General features: G+C 41.7%; 1 protein-coding gene across 2 annotated transcripts; it reads left to right on the plus strand.

Annotated features, from left to right (window-relative positions):
• MTHFS (methenyltetrahydrofolate synthetase) lies at window positions 1-27,545 on the plus strand. Of its 2 annotated transcripts, none has more exons than XM_080934185.1 (3): window positions 1-130; window positions 4,443-4,704; window positions 26,019-27,545. In XM_080934185.1, exons 1-3 carry the CDS (start codon window positions 14-16, stop codon window positions 26,249-26,251), a joined length of 612 nt encoding a protein of 203 aa, XP_080790311.1. In that variant the 5' UTR covers window positions 1-13; the 3' UTR covers window positions 26,252-27,545. The 2 variants fall into 2 exon arrangements, with proteins under 2 accessions (XP_080790311.1, XP_080790312.1); XM_080934186.1 differs by lacking the exon at window positions 1-130 and adding an exon at window positions 3,680-3,720.
• Window positions 27,546-27,681: the final 136 nt, after the last annotated feature.

Here is a 27,681-nt window from a genome sequence, read left to right on the forward strand (position 1 = left end):
TGCTTGCCAGGAAATGGCGGCGGTCGCTGTAAACAGCGCCAAGCGGGGCCTGCGGGCGGAGCTGAAGCAGCGCTTGCAGGCCTTGAGCGCGGAGGAACGGCTGCGCCAGTCTCGCCTCCTCACGCAGAAGGTGCGGGGAAGACTGCCGGGAGTTAAATGCCGGGAAGGGTGGGCTCGCGTGTCTGCGCAGGCGCACCGGTCCGGGTCGCGTGCGCGCTCTGTTGGGCGCGCGCTCCGCGGCCGGGGCGGACTGTGTGGGTGGCTCCCGAGCTTCTGTGGGAGCTTGGCTCCCGGCAGGTTTGTTCATTCATATCCAAAATAACCAAAAGTTATTTTGTTATTGTGAGGAAAGGCATCACAGCCAGCTTTAGTAGATGCAGAGACTGTCTGCACGCCCACACTCTCCGGTTTAAATGTAATCCATTCGCTTGTGTTGAACACTTAGTAAACCTTTTTTTTTTTTTTTTTTCTGTGCATTGGGTAATAGAGATGACAAACATGATTGTTGCCCTTAACGGATTGGAGTATTTAGCAGAGGAAGGAGACAAATGAAAAAATTGTAGGGCTGGGGGTATGGCTCAGTGATTTTTTTTAAATTATTTTTTATTATTGATTTATTTTATTGTGACTTTTATTTGTACATATTTAGAGCATACATTGAATTTGGGTCTTTTTTTTTTTTTTGGCAAACTAGACTCTGAGTTTTATTTATGAGTAGATTACTGTTCACGTTGTGATTTGACTGCATTTCACTGCACAGCCGCTTATACCTTCGGTTGCTGCTTCTGAGTTCGGGTTTCTGGAACTCGTTGCCATGTTTTGTCTCCTTTCTTACTTAGTTTTCCTTCAGTATATCCTCAATGGGGTTACTTTAAAGAAAATACCCATATGGTTGGCATTATTTGTAGTTGATATGTATTAGTGTTTTGCTTGCACATACATAAGTATATGTGTGTTTGCCTGGTGCCTGTGGTCAGAAGTGGGTGCCAGATTCTTTGAAACTAGATAGAGTTAAGGAAGGTAGTAAGTCCTCATGTGGGTGCTTGAAATTGAACCCAGGTTATCTGCCAGAGCAATAAGTGCTCTTAAACTGCTGAAACAAATCTCTCTAGACCTAACTTTTAAATATATTATATGTTAAAATATTTTCAACTCCAACTTGACTGATCCATTTATTTCAAGTTTTTAATTATTTTTTTCCTTATTCTGCCCAATACCTATGGGTTCCAATACTAATTCCAGACTAATGTTTTTATTTATGTATGATATCGTGAGGCTTAGTTATTGTTCTATTGCTGTGAAGAGATACCATAACCAAAGAATTTTATAAAAGGAAGCATTTAATTTGGACTTGCCTACAGTTTCAGAAGACTGATCTGTGACCATCTTGGTTGGAAGCAGGCAGGCAGGCAGGCAGGCAAGCAGGTAGGAGGCAGGCAGGAAGCAGGTACAGACAGACGGGCAGGCAGGCAGACAGACAGGCAGGAGACAGGTACAGACAGGCAGGCAGGCAGGCAGGCAGGAGGCAGGTACTGACTGACAGACAGGCAGGCAGGCAGGCACAGACAGGCAGACAGATAGGCAGGCGGGCAGAGGAGGAAGGCAAGAGGCAGGTACAGACAGATAGACAGGCTGGCACAGGCAGGCAGAGGCAGGCAGGCAGAGGCAGGCAGGCACAGGCAGGCAGGCACAGGCAGGCATAGGCACAGGCAGGCAGGCACAGGCAGGCAGGCGCAGGCAGGCACAGGCAGGCAGGCAGGCAGGCACAGGCAGGCACAGGCAGGCACAGGCAGGCACAGGCAGGCACAGGCAGGCAGGCACAGGCAGGCAGGCATGGTGCTGGAGAATAGCTGAACACTTAACTTCTTATCCACAAGATGGAGGTAGTGAGAGACCTGGGCCTGCCTTAGTCTGGGGGCTTTTGGAACCTCAAAGCCCACTTTGGTGGTCTCTGTGACCACAGAGGCCAGAAGAGTGTTATCAGCATGAAGCAAGGAGGTCTGGCTCACCACGCCTCAGTAACTGGTGCTGGTTCAAACTTCTAGAGTCTTACACCAGGCAGTTTATTTTAGGCATATTTAATTAAGCACATTACATTTTGGGAAAAGCCTCCTGGTTATAATTAACTCAATCCAGTGTGAACAAAGCTTAAGCCATAATTATATTGAAACTCTTTACAAGGTACATGTGTCTTCTCCCATAGAGATGGATCCTAAAGATTGATTCCATGTAACAAGAGTCTTGATGTGGTCCCAGTCATACAGATAGTGCCAAGGTCACCCGGTTATTAACTACATCTGCTCCCATTTGTAAAGTACACATGGCATTTCCCATAAAGATGGGTTCTGTTGACTGCGAAACAATGCTGTAGATAAAGGTCTAGGGAGGCTAACTGAGACAAACCGAAGAATCTGGGGAAGCCACAGTGGCTTGGCTGGACAGATAGTTCAGAGGCCCCAGGCTATTAATTAAATTCATTCCCAGCCTTCTAGATGAAAAACAGGTTTTATATCTCTCCCTTTGAGGAGACAACAAGACATTGAAATGTATGAGCCTAAGGTGTTCAGTCTCATTTAAATCGGTACGTCTTGATTACTGGTTTTTCTTTGTTTCAGAAATTCTTTTTAATTAGGTAATAAAAAGTCTAGATTAATCTTCTGTGTCTCTTAACTACTTTTCTTTTTTTTTCTTAATCTGTCTCCCTCACAGGACCTCTTCCTAGATTGTTTTTATTTCACAGTTTTAAAGTTAATGGCCAGTGATTGTTCCTTAGATCTCTTATTGATTCCTTAGCAGTCTATTAATATTTTATGGATTCAGTTATTGTCTTCAGTTTGTCTAAGAAAACTAATTAGAATTTAAAAATAATCTCCATCTTTTGAATTACCTGTTTTGCACTAAATCATTTTTCCATTCTATTTTTTAATGTTTAAAAATCCTTCTGTTTTGTATTTTGGCTTTTCAAAATGGTTGAAAATCATTTATTGGCTATGCATATTTATGTTTTTTGGGGGTAGTGAGCCTCAGCTGAGGACCTTGTTCTCACCAATGGTGATTGAAACCCCTGGCCCTTGTCTCTATGTATTTATGAATGAAAGTGTGTTAGCTACAAGCATCCCTGTGTTTGTGCAAACACTGTTTGGGATCCTAAGGGAGGAATGGATTCTGTCTACCTCCTCTGTCCACATTTTAGTGCTGCTTTGTCTATAAACAGTCTCATCTTTCCTCTGTCTTACAGGAATTATTGTCTTCATTCTCCCTTCCTAACACATAGTGTGGAAATGGGCTTGAGGAAGGAAGGCAAATGCATATGCATATCTCACACTGAATTTCAGCTGTGTGTCTTTCTGCTTATTCAGCTCTTGGTTATCTACACCCTGCTTTAAAGAGATTAAGAAAAATACTTGCTGATACAGTAAGTGGTGTCAAAAGCCCCAGGCCTGCTCCAAATCTGGGTTTCACCTTTCCATTTGCTTTACTCAGGCCAACAGCTCCCGACAGCTTTACAGGGTTGACTTCCTTCCATAGCCCCGGTGTGCTGTGCTTTGCTCTTTCTCTTCCCTTGGTATACGGTGTAACTTGGCTCTCTTCCCCTTTATCTTTCTGCCAGTCATATTTGTAAGCTGCCCTTGCTTTTATCCTTCTTTTCTTAGCTTGGAGGACAGGGGAGAACAGAAAAGGAATGGACACAGGGAGTAAGGGGCCAACTTCTGAGTCTGGGTAAGTGCCTAGGACTTTATGAACAAAGCTTAGCCCCCACTGCCCGATGAAGAGATTCCACTCAACATGGATTCTTAACATTAGGAAATCTGAGCACCTAATTGAATGGAATGGCACTGGTTGAGCTAGTAGATTGTTACCAGTATGTTCTCTGTGGGAGCTTGTGGATGGATTCAGAATCCTCCTTTTAGAATACATAAGCAGTGACTGACTCTGGACTCACCATATACACTGAAGTGTTGAGTTGTGTGTCCCTACATATGGAGCAAAGGTTCTGCAGAGCTCAGTAAGGTTAGGTCTCAGTCGGACTTGAATGGGTAACATCGAAGGGAGAAATGTCCAATGATCCAAGGATTAGACATTTTGTGAGATCCAAATTAAAAAAAAAATCCCCAAATCCATGAGTAAGTCTCTGAGGTGTACAGTCAGGAACTGGAACTTGGGATCACATCTGGGAATCTGAAGATAGACAGCTTTTTCATCCTGTGTCTTCTTAAGGAATTTCCCTGGGGCCAAAGATAGGCTTAGAAGAGAAATAAAGGAATCATGTATGCAAATTTTGAGGCTCTAAATAAAAGCCAGGTATCAGGATGTAGCTTCAACTCCCCGCATCACTGTCCTTGAAGAAGGCCAAGGACAAAAGGGAGAAATTGGCTAGAAAAGTTACTAGTTTATGAAGAATACAGCCTTAAAAATTAAAATTGCCATCATTTCCCACTTAGGTGATTTCCCACAGTCAGTATCAAAATTCCAAAAGAATTTCCATCTTTCTGAGCATGCAAGATGAAATTGAGACGGAAGAAATCATCAAGGACATTTTCAAACAAGGCAAAATCTGCTTCATCCCTCGGTACCAATTCCAGAGCAATCACATGGACATGGTGAGACTAGCATCACCTGAAGAAATCGCTTTACTTCCCAAGACATCTTGGAATATTCATCAGCCCGGTGAGGGAGATGTTCGGGAGGAGGCCTTATCTACTGGTAAGGCATCTTTTTCTTACCTTGGTGTATCCTGTTTCTTCTGATCTTGGAAGCTAAGCATGATCATGCTTGGCCAACTTGGGAGAATTGATGTCTTGGCATGGTTTGATAATTTCATCAGATTTTTTTTTCTTCAAATACAAATCTTTTTTTTTTTCCTCCCCTTTGTGTGCTTTGTGAGACAGGGTCTCAATATCTAGCTGAGGCTGGTCTTCAGTCTCTCAAAGTTTTGCCTGTCTCCAGTGCTGTGCTCATGGGCATACACTTTCTCTCTGGCTTCCACCAGATATCTGTATCTGTTTTTTGGTCAGATCTATTGTATGTCTAAGAATCTAAGGACTTCGGGAACCACACTGAAAGACTGAAAGGACTCACACTATTGCTGGAGAGATAGAAATTTTATGTCAATAAAAGTATCTTGACTTATACTGTACATCAAATATAAATGTCAGATAAAAAGATATCCAATCTTGAAAACACTGAAGTTCAGGGGTTGGTCTTGCAAATGTGCTTTCCCAACACAGGCTTCTTCATCTTCATCCTTTGCTCTCTACCCATGCCATGTTGGTGGCACCAGTGACCTTTGCTACTGTGATACTTACAGCCCAAGCTGCAGTGGAATAGAGTATGATGCTTTAGATTCTTCCAGTTGTGGTATGTGGCAGCCCCCACCCCCACCGCACCCCACCCCTCACCACCACTGTTGTTTGCAGAAATGTGTGAGCAGGCAGGCTCGATCTTATCTCTTCACATCCCACTTAGTGTTCAGTTTTACTTGCATTAGCAGTTTAGAATGTGGCAAGTTCAGTGCTAAAGCCTAAATCAAACTTCGAGGTAAGACAATGAGAGCCCTGGTTGTCTTTGCTGCAGCCTTTGCTGTCTACTGTCTTTCTGGTTAGCCTTTTCTCAGCTTAACAAAGGGTGAACTTGTGTAGCCACAGTTGCAATGACAAGTTCTTAAGCAAAAAAATTCATGTAAGGTATTCTTGTATTAGGTTTACAGTATTTGACTTTTCCCAAAAGTTTCATGCCAAGAGATAGAAAAAGCTGAAGGTGCTTCCCAGGGGAGGAATTTGCTTTCCAAGGAGAGATTCGAACAATTCTGACATCTTTCCAGACTACCTTGAAGGAGAAACTGGAGCAGAAACAGTGATAGGCAATGACCACACCACAGGTTGCCTGCTATTTAAATGTAAACCTTGGGGCTGGCAAGATGGCTTAGTAGGTAAAAGTTCCTCCTCATAAGCTTGAGTTTAGTCCTGGAACCCATATGATAGGAGAAAACTGACTCCTGCAACTTGACCTCTGACTTCCTACGTGTTTGGTGACATGTGCTTTCTTCCCCAGTAACTAACAGAATAACTAACTAAATGAGTAAATAAAGGCAGAGGGTTGGTTGAACTTCTTTATTGATTCCTCCTTCCAGTGTGGCTACACTGGGTTAATCTCCTTTCTCTGTTTTATACCATTGTCTGTGTAACTGACCTTTTGAAGGCAGTGGCTGAGCCTGGCTTGTTCTAGTTGCCAGGGTCTATGCTCTGACCTTAATAACTTTGGCAACATGTTGATTCATACTGAAATTTCTCAAAGTAAATCTGAATTTGTTATAAGTTCAGACAGTGCTCATATAGATGAATAGACAATCAGTCCTTTATAACCATGAAAGAAAACCTGAACTTAAAAAGTTACAAAGAATACATGGGATTTATTTTATAGATGGTGTGATTTGCTTTTTATTTGTATCATATGTAAAATGTCAACATTATTTTTGGTTTGGTCAGGGCCTTCCTGTGGAATGGTCCTGGAATTTTCCTTCTCCTAGGGATGGTTTGGGAAAGTCGTTGAGTTAAGAGAATGCTGCTTGGCTGCAGATGTTACCACACCTGCAGTGGAGGCTGAGGATTGGCTTGGGGGCCTTGTGTATTTGTGAGGGGTATTGTGTTAAAGGTTGGTAAGAAACAGAAATTGCAGTTTTCTTAATGGTGTATTTAGGGTCAAAGGCTTAGATTCCAGAAGGCTCGACAAACCAGGCTTGGCCCTTTATCCCCAGTTCCTTCATGTGAAAGCAGAAAAGAGCTTCTTTTCTGATTGGCACTGGACTTTCTCTCCTTGAAGGATGATATTACTAGGGAAATTATAATTCCCTGGCAGCAAGTGTTTCAGTATCCTAATAGCCATTGGGATGACCACAACTGTCTGTCTTTAGAATATCATAACTCCTGTCGGTTGGTTACATCGACCAACTCTACCATGGTTCTTTCTGTGCCCTTGGGTACATTGATATAGTTGCTAGGCTTCAGATCAGATGAAGACAATATGTCTGCTATATCTCCTCTTTTGTAGGCCACACAAGTGTGTTACTTGTTAGACTGAAAGCCAGGGATGGCCTGTAGCCTTGGTGCCAGGCCACGATGTTCCAGCCATTTGCAGAAACTCAGGGACACAGCCACACAGAACTGTAATATGCTCAGGAGAGAATCCTTGGTTTTAGCATAGCTTCTACTAAGTAAAAAAGTAGGTTGCTAAAGATTGCACATAATTTGGTGTTTCAGTGTGATTTGTAACAGCTCTTGTCTTACAGGAAGTATTTTAGGAAAATTTTAAACATCTCCTTTACACAACAGAAACATTTGTTGATCTTACTTGAAGTTTTGAAATGGCTTGTTTTAGCTAAAAGTAAATCAAAACAGTTGTCATTTTCATATGTGCTTTTCTCACATTTATCTGTTGTGGTGGCTGTTGGAGTAGCTTCCTTCTTTGCCTCACAGAGAAAATTTTCTTCAGATATAGGCACTGCAGAAAGTTGAACAAATTCTTACAGTAAGAAGGGTCACAGCATTAAGAAGGTTAAGCACAAACACTTTAGAACTTTCAGATTTTATTAAAACTTTCATCATAGGTTAATATATTTGATTATTGCAGTTTGTTAATAATGATATTTCACTAACAAACAGAAATCTTGTGAAGTCCAGTTTGAAGGAGGAGGGGGCTTATTTATTACTTATTTTTATGCAATGGGAAGAAAATTTCAGTGGCACATGGTTGTTGACATTGGCCTCTTAGTATAAGATGAGAGTGTGGGCTACCATCTTCTTGGCATTTTTTTTTTTCTACTCGTGAAATGGCTTCTGCAGATTCAGTCATCACATCATATCATAACATCATTACATCACATCATCACATCACCACATCACATCACATCACATCACATCACATCACATCATCACATCACCACATCACATCACATCATCACATCACATCATCACATCATCACATCACCACATCACATCACATCACATCACATCACATCACATCACATCACATCATCACATCACCACATCACATCACCACATCACATCACATCATCACATCATAACATCACATCACATCACATCATCACATCATCACATCACCACATCACATCACATCACATCACATCACATCACATCACATCATCACATCACATCACATCACATCATCACATCATCACATCATCACATCACCACATCACATCACATCACATCACATCACATCACATCACATCACATCACATCACATCATCACATCATCACATCACCACATCACATCACATCATCACATCATCACATCACATCACATCACATCACATCACCACATCACATCACATCACATCACATCACATCATCACATCACCACATCACATCACCACATCACATCACCACATCACATCACATCACATCACATCACATCACATCACATCACATCACATCACATCACATCATCACATCATCACATCACCACATCACATCACATCACATCACCACATCACATCATCACATCACCACATCACATCACCACATCACATCACCACATCACATCATCACATCACCACATCACATCACATCACATCACATCATCACATCACATCACATCACATCATCACATCATCACATCACATCACATCACATCACATCATCACATCACCACATCACATCACATCATCACATCATCACATCACATCACATCATCACATCATCACATCACCACATCACATCACCACATCACATCACATCATCACATCATCACATCACCACATCACATCACATCACATCACATCACATCACATCACATCACATCACATCATCACATCACATCATCACATCACATCATCACATCATCACATCATCACATCACATCATCACATCACATCATCACATCATCACATCACCACATCACATCACATCACATCACATCACATCACATCACATCACATCACATCACATCATCACATCACATCATCACATCACATCACATCACATCACCACATCACATCACCACATCACATCACATCACATCACATCACATCACATCACATCACCACGTCACGTCACGTCACGCCATCACATCACATCACATCACATCACATCACATCACATCACATCACATCACATCACATCATCACATCACATCACATCAGTAAGCCAGAAGGGAAATGGAGCTGATGGCAGTGGTTGAATGTTAGCTGCCTCTACTACAAGAAACTTCTGGAAACCCTTACCTTTCATTGGCTTTAATGGTAACAAAACCTATATATAAGGGAAATCCAGAATTTTCCTTTATTTATTTATATCTATGCAGATTATAGGGAGGTGTTGGGTCAGTGGTATCAGGTTAGTTCCTGTTTGTCAGAGTTCTGTAGACTTGCAAAATACTGGTTTTTTTTTTGTTTGTTTGTTTTGGTTTGCTTACTTGTTGTCTAATGAACAAAGTAAGCTCTGTGGCTGTATATTCAGGTGAATTTTCTTCCTGGGCTTGTAAATGACATCACCTAATTGGGTAGCAGTCACAGGAGGAAGAAGACAAAGCTCTGTTCTGGCTCAGTCTTTGTCTTTGGCTTCTTAGGGATCCCCCTCCACGGGGGTCAGGATGTTTGACTTCACCACAGAAAAGAGTTATAAGAAGGACAATTTGAAACAGAGTTGGAGTTTACTAAGAAAAATATTAATATACATTCAAGCACTAGTATTGAAAGAGTGGGGTGGAGCAGAGAGGAGGGAGACAGAGACAGATTCAGTAGGTCAAAAATAGTACACACCAGTGTAGGCATGGCATGCCAATGGAGAGGTGCCCTTCAGTGTCTCAGCATAGCTGTGTAAATAACCTGGTGGCTTTTAAATTTACATTTTTTCTGGGTCTAGAGAATTGGCTTGGCAGTTAAGGTACTATTCTTGTAGAAGATCTGAGCTTAGTTTCTAGTACCTGCATCTGACAGCTCTAGTTCCAAAGGCTCCGACTCCCTCTTCTGGCCTACACAGGCATCTGTGCTATATGCACACCTCTACACAGATCTAAAATAATACAATAAATCTTTACATTCTCAATTTTAAAGAGTTTAAAGAGTTAGTAAGGATGTTTTGGTATATTTGTTCTCCTGTCAGAACTTTTTAAAATTTTTATTGTAAATAAGATGGTACATTGAATAAACTTACTGGATGACAAGATAAAAACAGGTCCAAAGGGTCAACAGATTCTTAGCATAGCATCTTCCGCGTGTCCACGTGCCTCTAACCTTGCTTCTGGACACTTCCACTAGTGTATTAAGTGCATTTTAGCCAGGTTAAACTTCCAGAGAGAGAGGGAATATCTCTGATTGGCCATCATTCTTTTTATCCTAGAGCTGTGATTAAACACATGCCACCATAGCTAGATGCTTCCATTATATTTTAAAGTGCCATTCCCCCTATTGTATAAAAAAGCACACTAGCATAGTCTCAAGTTTTTAAATAGAATCTGGATTCTCTGAAAGAATTTTAGAATCATTACAATCTTAAATTAGTTCTTAAATGTCATGAAAACAAACATTGAAGCTTTGGTTTTATAGAAAATGTTTATCCTTGACGAACTGTTTTCAAAATGGGGTGTACAAGCTGGATTTCCTAAGGCTGTGTTGGATGAATTGCACACCTTCCTCTAAGTCCAGCAGATGTCAGTGTTTCACAGATGCATTAGACTAAAGCAATGTCTTTGTCCACAGTCTCCACATGTATGTCCCTTAGTCGTTTAACATTGCAGTTGGGGTCACTGAGGTGGGGGCCAACTGGAGACCATCCAAGTCAGTCTTTTTCCTGTTGGTAAGGGAATAGGGCCTCTGTGGGAAACGATTCATCAAAGTCACACAGTGAATGGTGAAGCTAAGCCAAGTGTTTTTGTTTCTAAGATTCTCCATTTTTAGAGAGTGATTAAAAATAGTTACCAAAATCATGGAGAACAAAAAAAAAAAAAAAAAAAGGATAATCCAGAGTAGATGTCCCACTTTTGGAGGAGAAAGAGGTGAATGCTGTTCATTTGTTTAGGTGTACAGATAGCAGGTCCGTCATGATGAATAAAATGCTAGATTCTGCAACTGTATAATTAGCTGGAAGTACCTGAAAGCAGCTGGCTGGATATGGAATTACTACATGTGAAAGTGACCTTTGAAAACCATTTTGTGCTTCCTTTGACCACAGGGCTCATGTGATACCAGTAGAATTACTCCCGAATTCTGCCTGCTAATAGCGTTATCCAGTGCAAATCACACAAATGATTTAGTTCTGTGTTGAAAAGTACTGTTAAGAAATCTTTTATCTTTTAAAATAATGCATAAAGTAATAGGCAAAATATGTTCTTTTTCTTCTTCATTATGGCCAAAGAAAAACCAGGGACTGTCTGGCAGGATACATGGGGTACAGGTTCCTGGGGTCTTTACAAACCAATAACTAGCAGTAAGTACCTTCTCTTGAGCTTCCCTTCATAGTGCTCCAGGGGATATAGGCATCCCGTGCAGTTTAATACTACATTTCCATAAGGAATGAGGTTGCTTATGTGGGGAGAGGATAATGTAGTGTTTTTAAATGCAAGGAAAGATTTTAGACTTTCTGTAGTCTCAAAGATGCTTCTCACTTTTCCTCTGCCGTCTCCATCTCACAGTGGTGGAGTTTATTTTCTTTGGAGATTCAGTTTGGCCTTCTGTAGCCACTGGGATTTACCTGATTTTCCTGCTAGGCTGCCTGAGGACTTCACTGATTCTGTCTTTGGAATTTAGTGGGTTTCTCTACTAGCCCAGTAGAGGCACTTTTTAACATGGTCCATATGCATGCCCTTGCTATCTAGTTTTTGAGAGGCCAAACACATGCAAGCTCCCCAAATCTATGCTTTTGTTTATTTCATTTTGGTATCACAGGCCATTGCTACCCCTCCTCCAGATCCCTGGAAAGTCTGTTCTTCCAGCACCCACTTCCTGAATGTCATTTTCCTGGACTTGACCTCTTGGCAGTTGGGTACAGTGACCTTCTTTCTGTTTATGGCCTTGGCATACACTACTCCATCCCTTACAGTTTAGGTGTTTTCTTACGCTCAACTTCTTGGGTGTGGTTTTAGCTAAGAAAGTTGTTAGTTCTTGTTAGCATATACTTGTCCCATGTTCTTGTAGTTCCTTGGGTGGTGCTAGCATATTTATAGACTTACTAATAATGGCTAGTTATTGACTTGATTGCATTGAATTTTTGATAAACCTAAAGCTTTGTGAAATTTTTTTCTCCTTCCCCTTTCTTGTTAGCTGGTTTTATTGTGAATTAAGGGTTTTAAGCTGAAGTGTTTTTACCCACCATAAGAAGGCCAATTGAGACAGATAGTAAGTGGGGTGAAAATAACACACATGAATCCACGGGGAAGGATGGTCCAGACCTATGTGGTACTATGTCAAAACACTGACTTACTTTATCTTACAGCAGTTGGAGTTGTTCCAGTGGCACACAGCTCATGTCAGTGAGCTCTGGACTTCCTATACATGCTAGAGAAGAAACAGACTGAGTTTAGTTACGTTTGCTCACTTAGAGAGATTGCCTGGCTTTCAAGCGTCTGTTAAACATTTGGGTAAAAAAGAAGGCAGCAAGCAGTTTCTGTCTTGCTTAACTCTTGAGGCTGAGGAAACGGGCAGCACTGTAACTGATTAGGATTATGACTGTGAGAGCTACCCGTGTACAAAGTAGGATAGATAGCAAGCACTCTTTCCCTGCACCTATGAAAGACACTCTTCATTACTCTACACAGTGCTTCTCAACCTTCATACAGTTGGGTCCCTTTAATACAGTTCCTCATGTTGTGGTGAAGCCCAAGCATAGATTATTTTTATTGCTACTTTGTAACTGTAATTTTGCTACTGTTATGACTTGTGATACGAATATCTGTGTTTTCCAGTGGTTTTAGGCGACCCTTGTGAAAGGGTCATTCTATCTATCCCAAGGGGTTGCAACCCATAGGTTGAGAACCACTGCTCTAGAGTAAGCCACATTTTAATTGATTAATTCCTGATGCCTGTGGCTGATGCTGGTGGTTTCACACATGTGAGGGAACCACTCACACTGCCAGACCCCCAGTCCTTCTCTTCCTCTCCTATTGTATTTGTTTCTTTTTATTATTGTAAAGAAGCACGTAGTATAAAATCTACATCTTTGCTCTTCTGAAATGCTCATTTCAGCTGTGTTAAGTCCATTCTGTTGTGCAACAGTTTTCTTATGATTTCCATTTGGGGACCTGAAACTCTGCCGGGAGAGACGACACCCCTGCTCCCAACCCCGAGGCAACCACAGTTCTTTCCTTTCTGAGTTTGACTGCTTTACACATGTATAAGTGGGGTTCAGCAGAACTTGTCTTTCTGTGGTTCTCATTTATTTCTTGATTGTGTCACACAGAAAAAGAGGTAACCTTAAAGTTCTAAAGATCTTTAACTTAAATTTGAAATAAATCCAAGACATTGAAGTTTCTTTTCCTTCTCTCTCTCTCTCTCTCTCTCTCTCTCTCTCTCTCTCCTTCCTTCCTTCCTTCCTTCCTTCCTTCCTTCCTTCCTTCCTTCTTTCTTTCTTTCTTTCTTTCTTTCTTTCTTTCTTTCTTTCTTTCTTTTCTATTACATAACCAGAGGAGACTCAGGTTAGAGAAAAAGCACAGGAAAATCTTTCACTTCTTCCCACTTGTCCTGTTTGGACCCATCTGATTATGCATGATAATGAGTCTCCCCAAACTCGGTGTAGAAATACCACTTAGGAATGTCATTTGGATTAAGATAATACCACCTCTGAACTTTTTTTTTTTTTTGTACTGAAAGCAACTTAATCTCCCCCTTCCTTAATATTAATTTTAGTCTGTATCTTCTAACATAGGAAGAACTGAAGGATTGATTTTCTTTTTTGCCCTTAAGGGAGATGCTCAAGGCAAGGGCTGGCACCCTTCTCTGTGAAAGAGCAGGCAGTAAGTATCTGGGGCTTAGTGGCTGATACTGCACGTTCAGGGACTGGCTATTCCATTTTAGTGGCCAGAGTAAAGTGTGGCTGGGTTCCAGTGAAACTTTACAGCCACATTTGGCAGGGAGGCTGTGGGTAGCAAACCTGTGTAGTTACAGAATCCAAGGCTGTAGAGATGGCTCAGTAGGAAAAAGTACTTGCTTCACATGTCTGAGGACCGAAGTTTAAACTGTCAGCCCAAGCAAAAAGCCAGGCCTGCTGTTCCAGTGCTGTGGGACTGTGGAGATTCAGAGGATACAAGAGAATCAAGCAAAGAGTGATAGAACAGTAGATGCCCTTCTCTGGCACACCTACACATACAATCACACACAAAATGTACCTGTATGAGTGCATACTTATACACATGCACATATAGACATACATATATGCATTTGCTAAAAGAAAATAGCTGTGCCCTGTTTTTGTCCCACACCCACACAGAATTGGTTCACCTCTTCCCACTTTGGTTCTTGGCAAGTGACTTTGTATCTTTCAGATATAGTTACGATTGTTGTTCTTAGGGATAGGAGTGATGGGCATGCTGTCTAGTCAAATAATGTCAGACTATTATTACTTGTTAAGTTAATATCAGCAGTATATTTTCAGATAAAGTGTTAGCCAAGATATAATTATATTTTTAAGTGCTTAAGAGAATAATTAACATGCTTTGAAGTTTATCTCCTGGTTAAAACTAGAATTTAGAGTATTCACACACATGCATTACATACATGCACACTATACATACATACATACACATACATTTACTAAAAGGAAATAGCTGTGTTCTGTTTTGTGTTTATTTTTCCTGGGAAGATATAAAATAGCAGTTACCTAACCCAGATGTAGTCCTAACAACAAACCCACCCTAGACCAACATGGTAAGCCAATAAGTTTGTTTATAAGAACATGGGTGAGGGGTTCCTATACCTTCAGGAGCTCCTTTCCATCTCTCTTAACTTAAAAGGAAAGAACTACTTCAGGTGAGTGTGTAGCCCCCAAATGCAACAGCTACATCACTGCAAAATCCTTCTCCATCATAAATGATGATGTGCAAACTCTGTCATGGGGTACCACTTTCAGTTAACCTCCCCTCTTGTTATATAGTGTCGCATCTCCTAAGAGTACACAGCAGATTTGTGGGATTATGGCTGGAATCCTAGATGAGGAACTTGTAGTCCTCCAACTATGTCTATGAGGGAAGGGAGGAATAGCTCTGCTATCATTACCATAGACTTAGCTTTTGTTGTTTTTTGTTCTTATTTTGCTATAGGCCAAAGTAATCTCTACTCCATTATAGCACCAGGACAGTCATTTTTGTCAAGATAAAACAAATGAACAAATCAGCAGTGTTTGATCATAAAGATGAGACATAAAGTAAAAATGAAAAACAACCGGTCTCCATGCCCAGAAGTAACCGCTAATAATAACCACATTCAAACATTGCTGGGTCTGCTTGTTAGCATCTATTGGACTCAGTCTTCCTCACTTTACACTTGCTACACACCCACAGAGGGCGACACATTAGAGACTAGGGATGATGTCAAGTGAGCTGGAGGGTTAACACTGTACCCGGTGCAGTGCCCACACAGCTGCCCAGCAGCCCTTCCAGCTGCTCTCCTGCTGGTACCATAGGCATACTCTCCCTGTTCCCACCCCCTGAAGATGTTGGATGTCCAGTGTTCCCCAGCAGTCACTGCATATGAGTGGCCAGTCCTTTTACTGGTCCCTTTATTGAGTTTCTTTTTTCAGTTTGTGTGCTGTCTGCTCACACTGTGGCCCAAACCTGACTAGTATGGGCGCCATATTCCGTGTGACTGAGCCTGCTGCCATGGCAGATTTCGTAAATACTCTTTGCCTGCCTTATCCTCCAGCAAAAGGCTCTCATCCTCCCCAACACTGGAGCCTCAGCATCACTGGCTACATGACTTTGTCAAATTACATTATCTCCTTGAATCTTGATTTTCCCATGCGGAGAAAGCCGATGATGACGTGTCCCGTGGGGTTTGTGGGCAGGTGGCATGAGGATGTGTTTGTCAAGTGGGCAGTGAGCATCAGGTATCCATGCGTTGTTCCTGATTTTCTTATAAACAGACACTTGCCGCAGACCCTCTGTGAAAGCAAGTGCTTTGTGACCACCACACCTGTCTAGAGCCACCATTTCAGAGAGTCTGCGCGGCCAACACACTGCTCCTGGCAGAACATCTCCCGTGGATGGCTCCTGCCTGCAGTTTTAGCAAACAGCAGGTGGTGGTAGAGAGCTAGTCTTGCTCTTGGATGGGGTTTGTGCTAAAGAAAAGCCTAAATAACTCTTTTAAGAACTTAAGAGTCAACAGAGAATAGGCATTTTTAGTGACTCTGTAAAGTTGGTATTTCTCCAGTCTTAAGAAAGCTTAAGGAGAGCTTCAATTACTTAGAAGTTTCTAGCTACGCATGGTTGTTGTGGGAGTCTGCATCCAGTGGTCCATCTGGAGGCCAGTGCACTTGACTGGTTTCTAGACAGTCTTCTAGGCTCTTGGCTTCACATAGAAGGTTGATAAGTAAGAAGCTTTTGCATTTCTGGTCCTGTGCACCATGTGATTAACAAGGAGTGGTGAGAAGGTTTATAGTCCCCTTTGTCTCAGAGGCTGCCACTTTTCTGTGTGTCCTTCCTGGGGCAGACTCACAGGAATGCACAGACATTACAGAGAGAAGGGTGACTTTTCACAGGCCATCTTAGCTCTTGGCCTTGGGTCTTTAGGTTGCTCTGCTGTGCAGAAACACTCAGCACTTATGCCATATCACTTCTAATTTCTTCTGCATTTCAGTGTTGCCCAGAAGAATCTAAATTCCTGTCTCCCATGGACTGTAGAAGAAGGTTAGGGCACAGAGAGACATCAGGCTTTACATAAGAGAAGTGACCTGGCAGAAACACAGAAATTCTTCCCATCAAGGCTGCATGTAAGGGACGAATGTACAAAAGTGGGAGAAGGCAGTTGCTCTCTAGCCTTAAGACATGGCCCCCATTTCTACCACTGTACATATGGTTCTGATCAAATTCTTTCTTCAGGGATTCAAAACCTCTGAAAATCTCAGTGGGTATCCTCTGGATTCCAATCTATGTCTATAACTACTTTCTTCATTTCAACATATCATGTTCATGAGATTAAATATAGTCTTGCACTCAAAATGTACTTAGGTTTTCATGGAAGGCATAGATAGACTGTCTCATGCTGTGATCCATATGGTATCAGCAGGATGTCCCATTATATCCAGGAATACATTTTACCTGGTGTTGTATGGTTGGCTTAGTGTTCTGGTAATGAATGTTGATTCTGTATTTTGGTACAAGCATTGGTGCCTGTGTCAAAGCAAGAATGTTATTATTAACTATGCCAAAGTGAACAGTCAGGGGTCATCCTGTCTTCAGATGTATATGATTCTACACTAAGATTCCCATTGGCTCGTACATGTTGAGACCCAGTGAAAATGCATTTTCTATGTAAATATTTTTAATTACCTGATTCCAGTAGGTGATTCGGTGGATTAGTTGTTCATAGGTTTAGAGATTTGTGAGGAGCCATCATAGGACAAGCTAATAACTAGCAGGTGATCTTCCTGAGATGACTGCCTGGGATTTTATAATCTGTGACAGATTTGCTCTTATTCAGCAAGGCCAAAAGAGTGCTCATTTTAGGAAAGATCCCTGCTATTAATATGCTTTTCCTGTTATTATTAGACATATATGACAATCACAAGGTATTAGCCCACCCCTTTTGAGCAGATCTCTGCAGATCTACAAAGATGTACTGTCTTGTACTGATGATATATAGACAAATAGATGACTTTGTAAAACTTAATGATGAATCTTTAAGAATTCCTAAAATTATGTTAGTAATAATTAAGCTCTTTTATAGTGGGACTGCTATTAGGTCCTTTTCTGATAATTAACACTGCAATGAGAACTCTGCCAGTCTCCCATGTGTAACCAGTAAATAGCTTTTAGATAGTAACCACTTTCTCCTACTCAGAGCACATTCCAAAAGGTTGTAAAACAATTAACGAAGGTCATAAAAGGGGAATTAACGATTTATTATAGGTGTTAGAACAGAAGATAAAATATTGACTGCGTTTATCTACACAAAACTTCACTAATATCTTAGTTATGGTTTTCTACTTACAATGAACCTGTGGGTGAACAGGTGTTGGATGTTTAGCTGGAAAATTACTCCTAATGGATATGCATGTAAACATTCTCTCTTAAACTTCTACCTAAATTTATGATTTGATTCGTGTGTGAACTTTTGATGAACGTTTTAGCATGTGATCATGTATTCTGAAAGATGTTTCAGTGCTGAGGACAAAGAGAAGAGTCAGAACTGAGCAGAGGAGAATTGAACTGTGAGAGGGAACTGGACTGAGGAGAAATTTTAGACAGAACACCTTTTAGACAAAACTGAACTAAGAGGAAAAAAGAAGAAGCTGTAGAGAGCGGAAGGAGTAGGCAGGCTTCTCCTTACCATGGGACAGAACCGGTCTTTTCTTAATAACAAGGCAGGCCTAGTCTTATTAAAAGGGACAAAGTTTTTTTCTTACAAACTTGGGTTTAATTCATTTAGGATTAAAAAGGCAGAAGCGTTTTCTTTCTCTATGCAGTGAAGATCATTCTTCATCCAGAATGAGTGAGTTCTTTCCACACCAGTGATTGGTCTCTTAATCCATATGCATATGTAAGTATGACTGTCTGTGTGTAAGTATGCAATTGTGCGAATGTATGTATGTGTGTGTGTGTGTGTAAATATGTAATTGTGAGAATGTATGAAAGATGGGATTAGCTGGTTTGAATGGAAATGTATAAATGTGCATGTGTGAATCAGTGTATGAACTTATGTGAGTTTATTCATATTTGCTTATGTAAAAGTTTTTCCTTCTGTGAGTGCTATTCTCTTCTCCTGGTTCAATAGAAGTTTATGGCTCCAGTTTCCCCCCTAGCCTGACAAGCAAGTGGTATCTAGTAATTAGTCCTTTACTTAATCTCCTGCTGGTGTAGGATGAGGAGCTAAGTGCCAGAGACTGCAGTTTCTGGCTTCAGAGGAACACAGAAGGCGGGTGAGCTACAGTAGCAAAGTAACGTAGACTTAGATTTTAAACTTTTTATTATTATTCAGCAACTCCGAATGTCTCATAAGACTAAGTCTTATCCTCTGCTGACACTCTTCCCCATTGTCTGCTGCCTCAAGAAGAACTGCTTTTATTATGTGTGTGTGTGTGTGTGTGTGTGTGTGTGTGTGTGTGTGAGCATGTCTGTGCATGTTGTATGCTTGTGGAGCTGAAGGACACTGTTGGGGAGAGTCATTTGTCTTCTACCATGTGGCATGATGGCACACATTTTTAACCACTAAACTATCTTGCTAGCCCAGAAATTTTTTTTTTTTCAAAACCACTTATACGTGTAATCAGAAGTGGACTGTGTCTTATTACAACACATAATTGGTTTTTTTTTTATTACCTCACATGTTCTTTATTGTCTTCCCATGAGGAGCAAGCATCCTGTATCAGTCTGCTCTAACACAGCCATGATAAGTTCAAAGTATTGATTTCTAAGTCTATCATGAGAGCTGTCATGAGGTACTGACCCTGTGTTTCTTTTTAGGATTTCCAATTCTTTCTGCCATGAAAGTATGCTTGATAACATGTCTGAGTCTCTGTGTGACGTGTATGAACTTCAAGAGTAGCATGCAGCTGTTAAATTGACATTTGGTGTTACTAGGTCAGGGACACTTTATCATATGTTTATTTATTCATGGTTTTAGGTGAAGCTGGTTTTGATTGATGTTTCATGGTTAATATGTGATCTTACCAAGATTTAAACCTGTTTAGAAGCTTGCACAGCCCATCTCTTAGTAAAATGGTGTAGACTGAAATCCTTTTTCTACAAAAAGCCTCACTTGTGTTCCAATTCTACAAAGTTTGGAGCTTATATGATTGTGTAAAGTTGTAATGCTGCAGATCTGTAACTAAATTATTATGAGCTATCTTTAGCCCTCCAATAGTTATTTATTGCCCAGCCAAATCCTTTTTTTAACAATGTACCAACAAACCACTAGCTTGCACCAACCCAAAGGTTACGAATGCTACCAGATACCATCTGAAGCCTACAACTAATTCTTTTGCTTTTCTCTGTGTAACTGGCCAATATGATGCTCCCACCATGTATTTTGGAAATGCTTTGATTTATGAGTTTCTTTTGTTCTGTAACTATAAATACTTCACAGAACTGTTAGCTCCCACCTCTCAGAACATGGCATTTGGCATAGCCTGAATCCATGTTCCTGGCTCAGGATCACTAATACATAGCTTTAGAGTAATTTATTCCTCATTCCCTCTGAGGTGAGAGCTATGGTTTTGCACTGATCAGGACTCTAAAGTAGTTGTCCTGTGGCTGTGTTTCTTCATCCCTTTGCTCAGTCACACTTGTACCTGTTAGCAGTGGAGACAGCATAGATGTTGAATCTTGACCTTCCTCTTTGAACTGGGTGACTCTGAAGAATCCTTTGAGCTCTCTGAATTGCTTTTCGTGTGAAGAGCAGTCTGCACCCTCCTGTCTGCCTACAGATGTAGCAATTTTGCTCACCTCTTTTATTCCTAGGGGAGAGTTGAGTGCTGGACATTGATGGACACTGCCATTGTTGGCTTCTGAACTCTCTCTTCTTGACCAGGCCCTGTGGGTCAGAGTCAGGCGCCTCCTTTAGTGATCGAAGCAGGTGACTACATGGATATGGTGAGAAGCCACAGGCTGCTTATTAGGTCCTTCACTCCGTTTTTCCATTTCAGAGAGAGCTGAGCTATAAGGAATCCTAGAAAGAGGGGAGGATTCCTACTGCTTACTGGACCCCAGGGCAAGAGCTGCTTATAGCATGGTGATTTCACAAAAGAATGGCACGCAAGCTTAAGTAAGGCTTGCTATATGGCCATTGCTGTATTACATGGGTTTTAAGTAAGGCTTGCTATATGACCATTGGTATATTAGATGAGGTAGCCTTGGGATTGGAACACAGATACCCAGGCAGATAATCACAAGTGGGTTTGTGAGACATGGACTTACTGATATAACTGATATCATGGGTACAAGGGAAGTGATGTGGAGGGTAATATCCAAGAGACTAGGGGAGGTTTTGTATAGTCAAGTAAAGATTTCTTGGATGTTATCATTAAAGGTGATATACTAAATACACTTTTTGAAATTTTTTCTTTTCCTTTTCTTTTTTTGTAATTGTTAGTGTTTTTTGAGGCAGGATCTCATGTAACCCTGGATGGTCTCATAGCCAATGATGACTTTGCATTCCTGATTCTCCTGCTAAAATTATAGGCTGGGATTACATATATGGTGTACCATGCCTCTTTTTAGGCAGTGCTGAAGATTAAACTTTGCACAGTGCATAAACATTCTGCAACTGAGCTACATTCCCATTCCTGCTTTTGAACAAGGGAGAGCCAGGAAAAAAGCCTGCATTTTAGGCAGTGGGATAATCAGTTGAGCTTTCTGGAGGAATGGTAGATTCAGAACTACAAGATGAGGGGTGACTACACTGTTATATTCATGAAGCTCCTAAAGGAGAGTGTATAGAAGGTGTGATCCAGAAATGCAAGATAAAACGAATCAAAGGGAGGAGAAGAATGCTAAGAACTGTGCCCGTAGAATCTGGAACAGGAGGCTGTGCCTATCTCTTGGGCTCCATCACTTATTCTCAGGGTCAGAGCAGAGGCAGTCCAGTGGCTGAACAGTCTCAAACCTGTCCCAGGAGTCTGTGTTCAGAATCTCGTCAGAGATATCCACTGGTAACTTACTGAAAATGATGTTCCCAAGGGGGAGCTAAATCCTCAGAACTAGGGTGGATAGGAGCATGTATAAAATCTCCTTTTGTTTTATCTAAAAGCCCGTTTCCTAGGGTTCCTTTTGCTGATGAGTACAGCTCTGCTTGTTCCCATCCTCTGTGTGTCCTTACTGTGACAATTATCTTCTTGCCACCTCTAAGAGATACTGTTCTTATCCTGTCCTCCTTTGACCTGCCTTATTTTGGACACTTTCTGTATCGCATGGCAGGGTGGCAACTGTAGCCTGCGGATCAAGTCTGTGCCTCTACCTGAAATGAATAAGAATGGCTAGTTCTTCATAAATGTACTGCCTATGGCCGCTTTCACAGTACAAACTGACCCACGGTCCATGGGGTCTCATAGCCTAAATTATCTGCCCCTTGGCCCTTTATAGAAAACAGGATTTAACACGCTTCACTCTGGCTCTTCACCTACACCTTCCTAGTTTTCTTGCTCTCTCTTTGGCTGAGGCCTGAGGCAGGAAGAATACACTCACCAACCAGTTCTAAGGGAAGACTGAAGTAAGACACTCGGCCAATATCACCAGGAGTTCCAGAGGAACATCATCCCTCTCTCCACCAGTTCAAGAAATGGTGCCTTAGATTTCTTCATTCAAAGGAGAAAGTCTCATAATAAACGTGGTTATCTTGGACTGTACTTAGCTCACAAGCATTGTGTGGTTCAGTGTTTTCGACAGCAGGTGAAAAGCAGATTTGCAGGTGGGAATGTTGAAAGCACAGACCAGAAGGCTACTCCCCCTCGGTCCCACAGCTAGGAAATAGCATGGGGCTTGCTTCTTACCAGCTGCCCTCAGAGGAGGCTGCTCTTTCAGAGCAATAACAAATGATGGGAAAAAGAAAGGTTTCAAACAAATGCAAGGTATAAGGTTGGTGCAGTTTTCTAAAGAGTTAGCTTTGCAGTTTTGAATGCAAGAGAGTATGAAACTGCATGCCCCCAGCAAGAACAAATAAACAGTGGTGTGACTGTACAGTAGAACTGCCTGTCCCAGAGACTTCTGCCAGAAGGTCTCCTTGCAATCCTGATGAGTGGGACTCTTTAACTGTCCTAGTTACGTTTTACTCCAGCCAGGTCTGTGAGGCAAGAGCACAAGGGGTTAACTGAAGTCAGGATTGTGGTGGACACCATGCTAATGTGTTCTGTTAATGAGCCTTTGCTGATTGTAAATAGAGTCATGTAGGAAGAATACACATGAAGAAGGAAGGCTTTTCTGTTTTTCCTGCTGAATTTTGACTTAGTACATTAGGGTGTGTCTAGGGTCATACCCTAGTATATATGGCAGGGAAAGCTTGCTGAGCCCATACCTGATTTACTTGACCCACTGCTTTCTTCACTGGGGAACGGTGGCATTCAGAAGTAGTTATATGGAAGTGTGAAGAGTCACAGAGAGGTAAGTAGGTAGGTAAGGGTGTGTGTGTGTGTGTGTGTGTGTGTGTGTGTGTGTGTGTATGTGTGTGTGTGTGTGTGTATCAGGCAGCAGAAGAGGACAGAAAGGAAGAAAGGATGTTGACAAGCTACAGAAAGAACTTTAGGGCAACAGCCATTGGATGAAGTCAATATATATTCAGAAACACCAAAATAGCAAAAGTGGGAACATACCAGAAAGGACTTTCTAAGTAACAGCTGGAACCAGGGCCACAGTAGAGTGCACCGATAGTAGAAGGGACTTGGGTGGAAGCAGTTCTGTGGGCAGGGACTCAGATGCTGGCATCCCAGGTAGAACGGCAGGACCTCTGAAGGGCAGTTTCAGATCCTGAGTTACCCAATGGCCCAAAGGCCATTCTCACTCTGTACCAGCTGTGGCCATATGAGGATAGACTTATTCATTTTGTACCATAATGTCACTTCTTTAATCCAGATATATATATGTACCTTAGAGTTACTAAAGTAGGGGGTGCCATGCCAGGATTGATCTGTCTGAAGATAATGTACTCATCTTTCAGGGGCTTTGTGCTCTAGAAGTCTATTAAAATTCAAGCGTGAAGGATGACTTGGAAAAAATTATGGCCTGCAAGGAAAATTGCTGTCCAGCCGAGTCGACAGAGACATATACACTCGGCTCTACAAGATAGACTCCAGGGAGAGCAGCAGACCCAGCACAGGGAGGAGCAGGAGCTGCAGCAGCAACTGTGATTCCAGCTTGAGGGCTGAGAATGGCTTTCCTTGACTGTTTCCTTCTCTGTTCCTTTCCTCCACTAGCATAAATGTGGTAGCTCCAAACATCTGCCTTCTTCCCGGATGAGTTGGCACTGGTGAATATCCTGGCTGTTTTATTGCCATCCCTTTTTGTTGCTTTAATCTTATGGTTTATTTTTTATTATGTTAATTAGTAGCCCATATGAGATGTAACCTTTTAAATTTTAGGTAGAACATATTTATTTTGGCTATAAACAGTGTCTTAACAGACCTCTAGAATGTTTCTATCCTGTATGGCTGAGATGCTATACTTATCAAATAGAATATTCCCCTGACCCCTGGCAAATGGCATTCTACTTTCTGTTTATAAAAGTTTTCCTATCTAGATAACCAATATAAATGGAGTCATATAGTGCATGTGTTTATATGATTTTGTTTTCATTTTGCATAGAGTCCTCATGGTTCATCCATGTCCAGTATTACAGACTTTTCTTCAGTTGTGTGGCAGATTAATACATTGCCATATGCATGCACCATGGTCTTGGTTATTGTTTGTTGTTTTGATTGGTTGTTACTCTGATGGACATTTCCATTGTTCTACCTTTTGGCTGTTGGGTACACTTCTACATACAAATGGAGGTGTAAAGATCTGCTGACATCCTGATTTTAGTTCTTTTGGATAAACACCTAGAAGTAGGGTTTCTAGACCTTATTTATGGTAGTGGTACTTTAAAATTTTTGAGAACCCTGGTGTCATTGTCCTGGCATTTGTTCTTCCTTCGCTGGAGAGAAGTGCACATCTTCTACTCCTTACCCCAGTCTTCCTGCACTGAGAGACTGCTGCTTGCACCTTCCCCAAACACCACTCCTGCTATCCTTTTGGCTTCCAGGATGTAACTTAACTCTTGATACGTTCTTAAAAAGCCCATGCCAAGTCAAAATACCCCATGGCCAGGACTTACCACACAGCTGAACTTACTTACTCTGTGTTGGGGTCTGTAGTCTTTGCTTCTGTAGCTTTGGGACAATTGATAGAGATGCCATCTTAGCCCGATGTTACATGTTATTTTAACTGAACTGCTATGTCTGGAAGGCCGGGACTCCGTGTCCTCTCTGAAGATTTTACAAAACAACTTTTTACATGTGGAGAGGCAGAAATTATAGAACATATATGTGTGTTACAGGTTTAGAAGATTGGAGCTTGAAGTTAATTGCTCTGGAACCATAAAGAAGACCCTTGGGACCAAGGTCCAAATGTACAGGACACTGTCTATTCCTATAGAGATAAATTAATGGGACAGGGATGGAGAGGAAAGATCAGTGACGTCACCTTTTTATTTTATTTTTTAAAAGAAAGCAGGCCTTGGAATAGATGGGCAGGCTTAGAGGGTGGGATCTGACTGCATCTGAGCTCTTCAGTGTGGGATGTTAGCAGGTAAGGTGAACATGTACATGGCAGGAACAGGAAGTGGGATTCACCTCATAGAAGTGATCAGCTGCTTGAAGCCAGGACCAACCTATCTGAACCACCTACTCCTAGCACCCTGAGCTGGAGAGTCCTTGGCTTCCATCTGTGGTCTACTGTGCCAGCAGTGCTGTCTGTGCTTAACCCACACCTTGCCTGTCAATGGGAGGAAAAGGAAGAGCGGGCCCTGAAGAGTGCATGATACTCTTAACAGCTATGACAGTGGCTCCCTCCTTTCTGTCTTCCCTTGCCTTCTCACATCCTCCATCTGTCATTATCCCAGGGTACTGGCTTCCAAACCAGTCAGGTGTGAGGAGTCAGCGCAGGCTAGAGTTAAAGGAAGGTCTGAGCCGTTGCTTCCTCTAGCTACAGCCACGTCTGTAGAGCACACAAAGAACTGCGAAGGGTGGGCACAGCCCAACAGCATTGCTGCAGAGTCATTTCCTTTGTACAGCTTGTTTTTCTGGTTGATGTTATTAGAAATAACATGCTATCCTGAAGCAGTCCTGAAGTAACCATTGATATTCCAAGTACATTTCTGTTTTCCACAGGTGGACTTGACCTCATCTTCCTTCCTGGCCTCGGGTTTGACAAAGATGGCAACCGGCTGGGGCGGGGCAAGGGGTACTATGACACCTACCTGAAGCGCTGTGCACAGCATCAGGAAGTGAAGCCCTACACCTTGGCTTTGGCTTTTAAAGAGCAGATCTGTCCCCAGATCCCAGTGGGTGAGCACGACATGAAGGTAGATGAAGTCCTTTATGAAGACACCCCAGCATCTTAAATTACACCACGACGGCCACACTTACTGCTTTGTACTGGTGTGAAGAAAATCTGTATATTTTCTCTTGTCACAAATGAATCAGAATGACACATTAAAGTGAATATGGGTTGTGATTTTTAGTATAAATATAAAATAATTTACAATCTTCTTTAGAAATCAATAGAAATGTTATTATTAGAATATTAATGCAAATGGAGTTAGGAACTGTATGGTTTTCAGCTTCGCTTTCCGATGTTAAGATGGTAAGTTGACCTTTCTGTCTTCTAATTTAAATACATATGAGTATTAGAGAAACATAGAAATTGGGTGTGAGTGAAGGCACTGTTTCTTAATATCCAGTCATAGGCCTGATTGCTCTGGCATATGGAGACTCAGCTGTTATTAATTGGTTTGGCAGTACTTGGTATGGATAAAATATTTCCCAAGAATAATATTATACCACCTAATAATCATGGCTTCATTTATTCACCTTGAAGTTTTGTATGTGACATTTTGTAGCTCTGTGTGGTGAATAGATGGGACTCTCTCATGGTTTACATACTTTGATTCAGTTGATTGCTCTTTGGCCCTTAGGACTTATGTAAGGGATCATTTCTGTTAATTGGTGGGTTCCATTTGGAAATGGAAGTGGCCGTGGACATTGCCAGATGGCCTCACAGTCGGGAGAGATACTTTTGTTGAGGGGAAAGATTTGGTTATCACAAGACACTCAGGGGTCTTCCTGGACACGACTGCTTGCTTGGTTCTACCTGCAGCCTGTTACTAGCTCCTGCGGCATTGCCTCTGGGGTGCCGTCTGCATCTGCTCTCTCCTTCCTGTCTTCCTGCTTCCATTTTCTTCAACTCTCAGCATTTATCAGCTCAAGCAGGTAGCCTTTGTTCTCAGCTTCTTTTGCCTCCAATTTATTTCAGGGATGATCTGATGAGACATAAATCTAGTATGGACACTCCACATCCAAGTATTTTGGAGACATTTTAACAAGTAGATGCCTTCCACTGTAGAGGAAATCCCTTGTAACCCCCACTTCTGTGATCTCTCCCCTCTCCTCCTGTATGTCTTTCTGTGCATGCTGTAAGCACACTGGCCCTATGCCCAGTGCAAGCCTGTTTTCTTGCATCTCAATGCTAGCTTTTGTTTTGGGAATGGCTGGGTATCTTCAGAGCTCTGCCCTTGCTTTGTTTCTCCAGGAGGTCTTCCATGGCTTCCTTCCTGTCAGTTCTAGATCCTCTTCCTTCCCTTGCAGTGGCTGTTGCCCATTTATCACATAGTTCTATGGAGCAGTTACTAGTCTCCATGTCTGTCCCTTCATGAGGCTCTAAGTTCAAAAGAGCTTCTTGTCTTCAGTAGTTGACTGATGGAAAGTGTTCGGTAACATTTTTTAAAATCATAAACAGAACATGTGTAACAATTATTTCATTGTAAACACAGAT

Source organism: Micromys minutus (genome assembly GCF_963924665.1).
Source record: "Micromys minutus genome assembly, chromosome: 21".
NCBI classification, from domain to species: Eukaryota; Metazoa; Chordata; class Mammalia; order Rodentia; family Muridae; genus Micromys; species Micromys minutus.

What these genes read in the sequence shown, in the direction of transcription:
- MTHFS (XM_080934185.1), top strand. Translation starts at nt 14, where the DNA reads ATGGCGGCGGTCGCTGTAAACAGCGCCAAGCGGGGCCTGCGGGCGGAG. An exon ending in CTCGCCTCCTCACGCAGAAG is followed by an intron (nt 131 to 4,442) that starts GTGCGGGGAAGA and finishes TTTCCCACTTAG; the next exon opens with GTGATTTCCCACAGTCAGTA. An exon ending in GGAGGAGGCCTTATCTACTG is followed by an intron (nt 4,705 to 26,018) that starts GTAAGGCATCTT and finishes TGTTTTCCACAG; the next exon opens with GTGGACTTGACCTCATCTTC.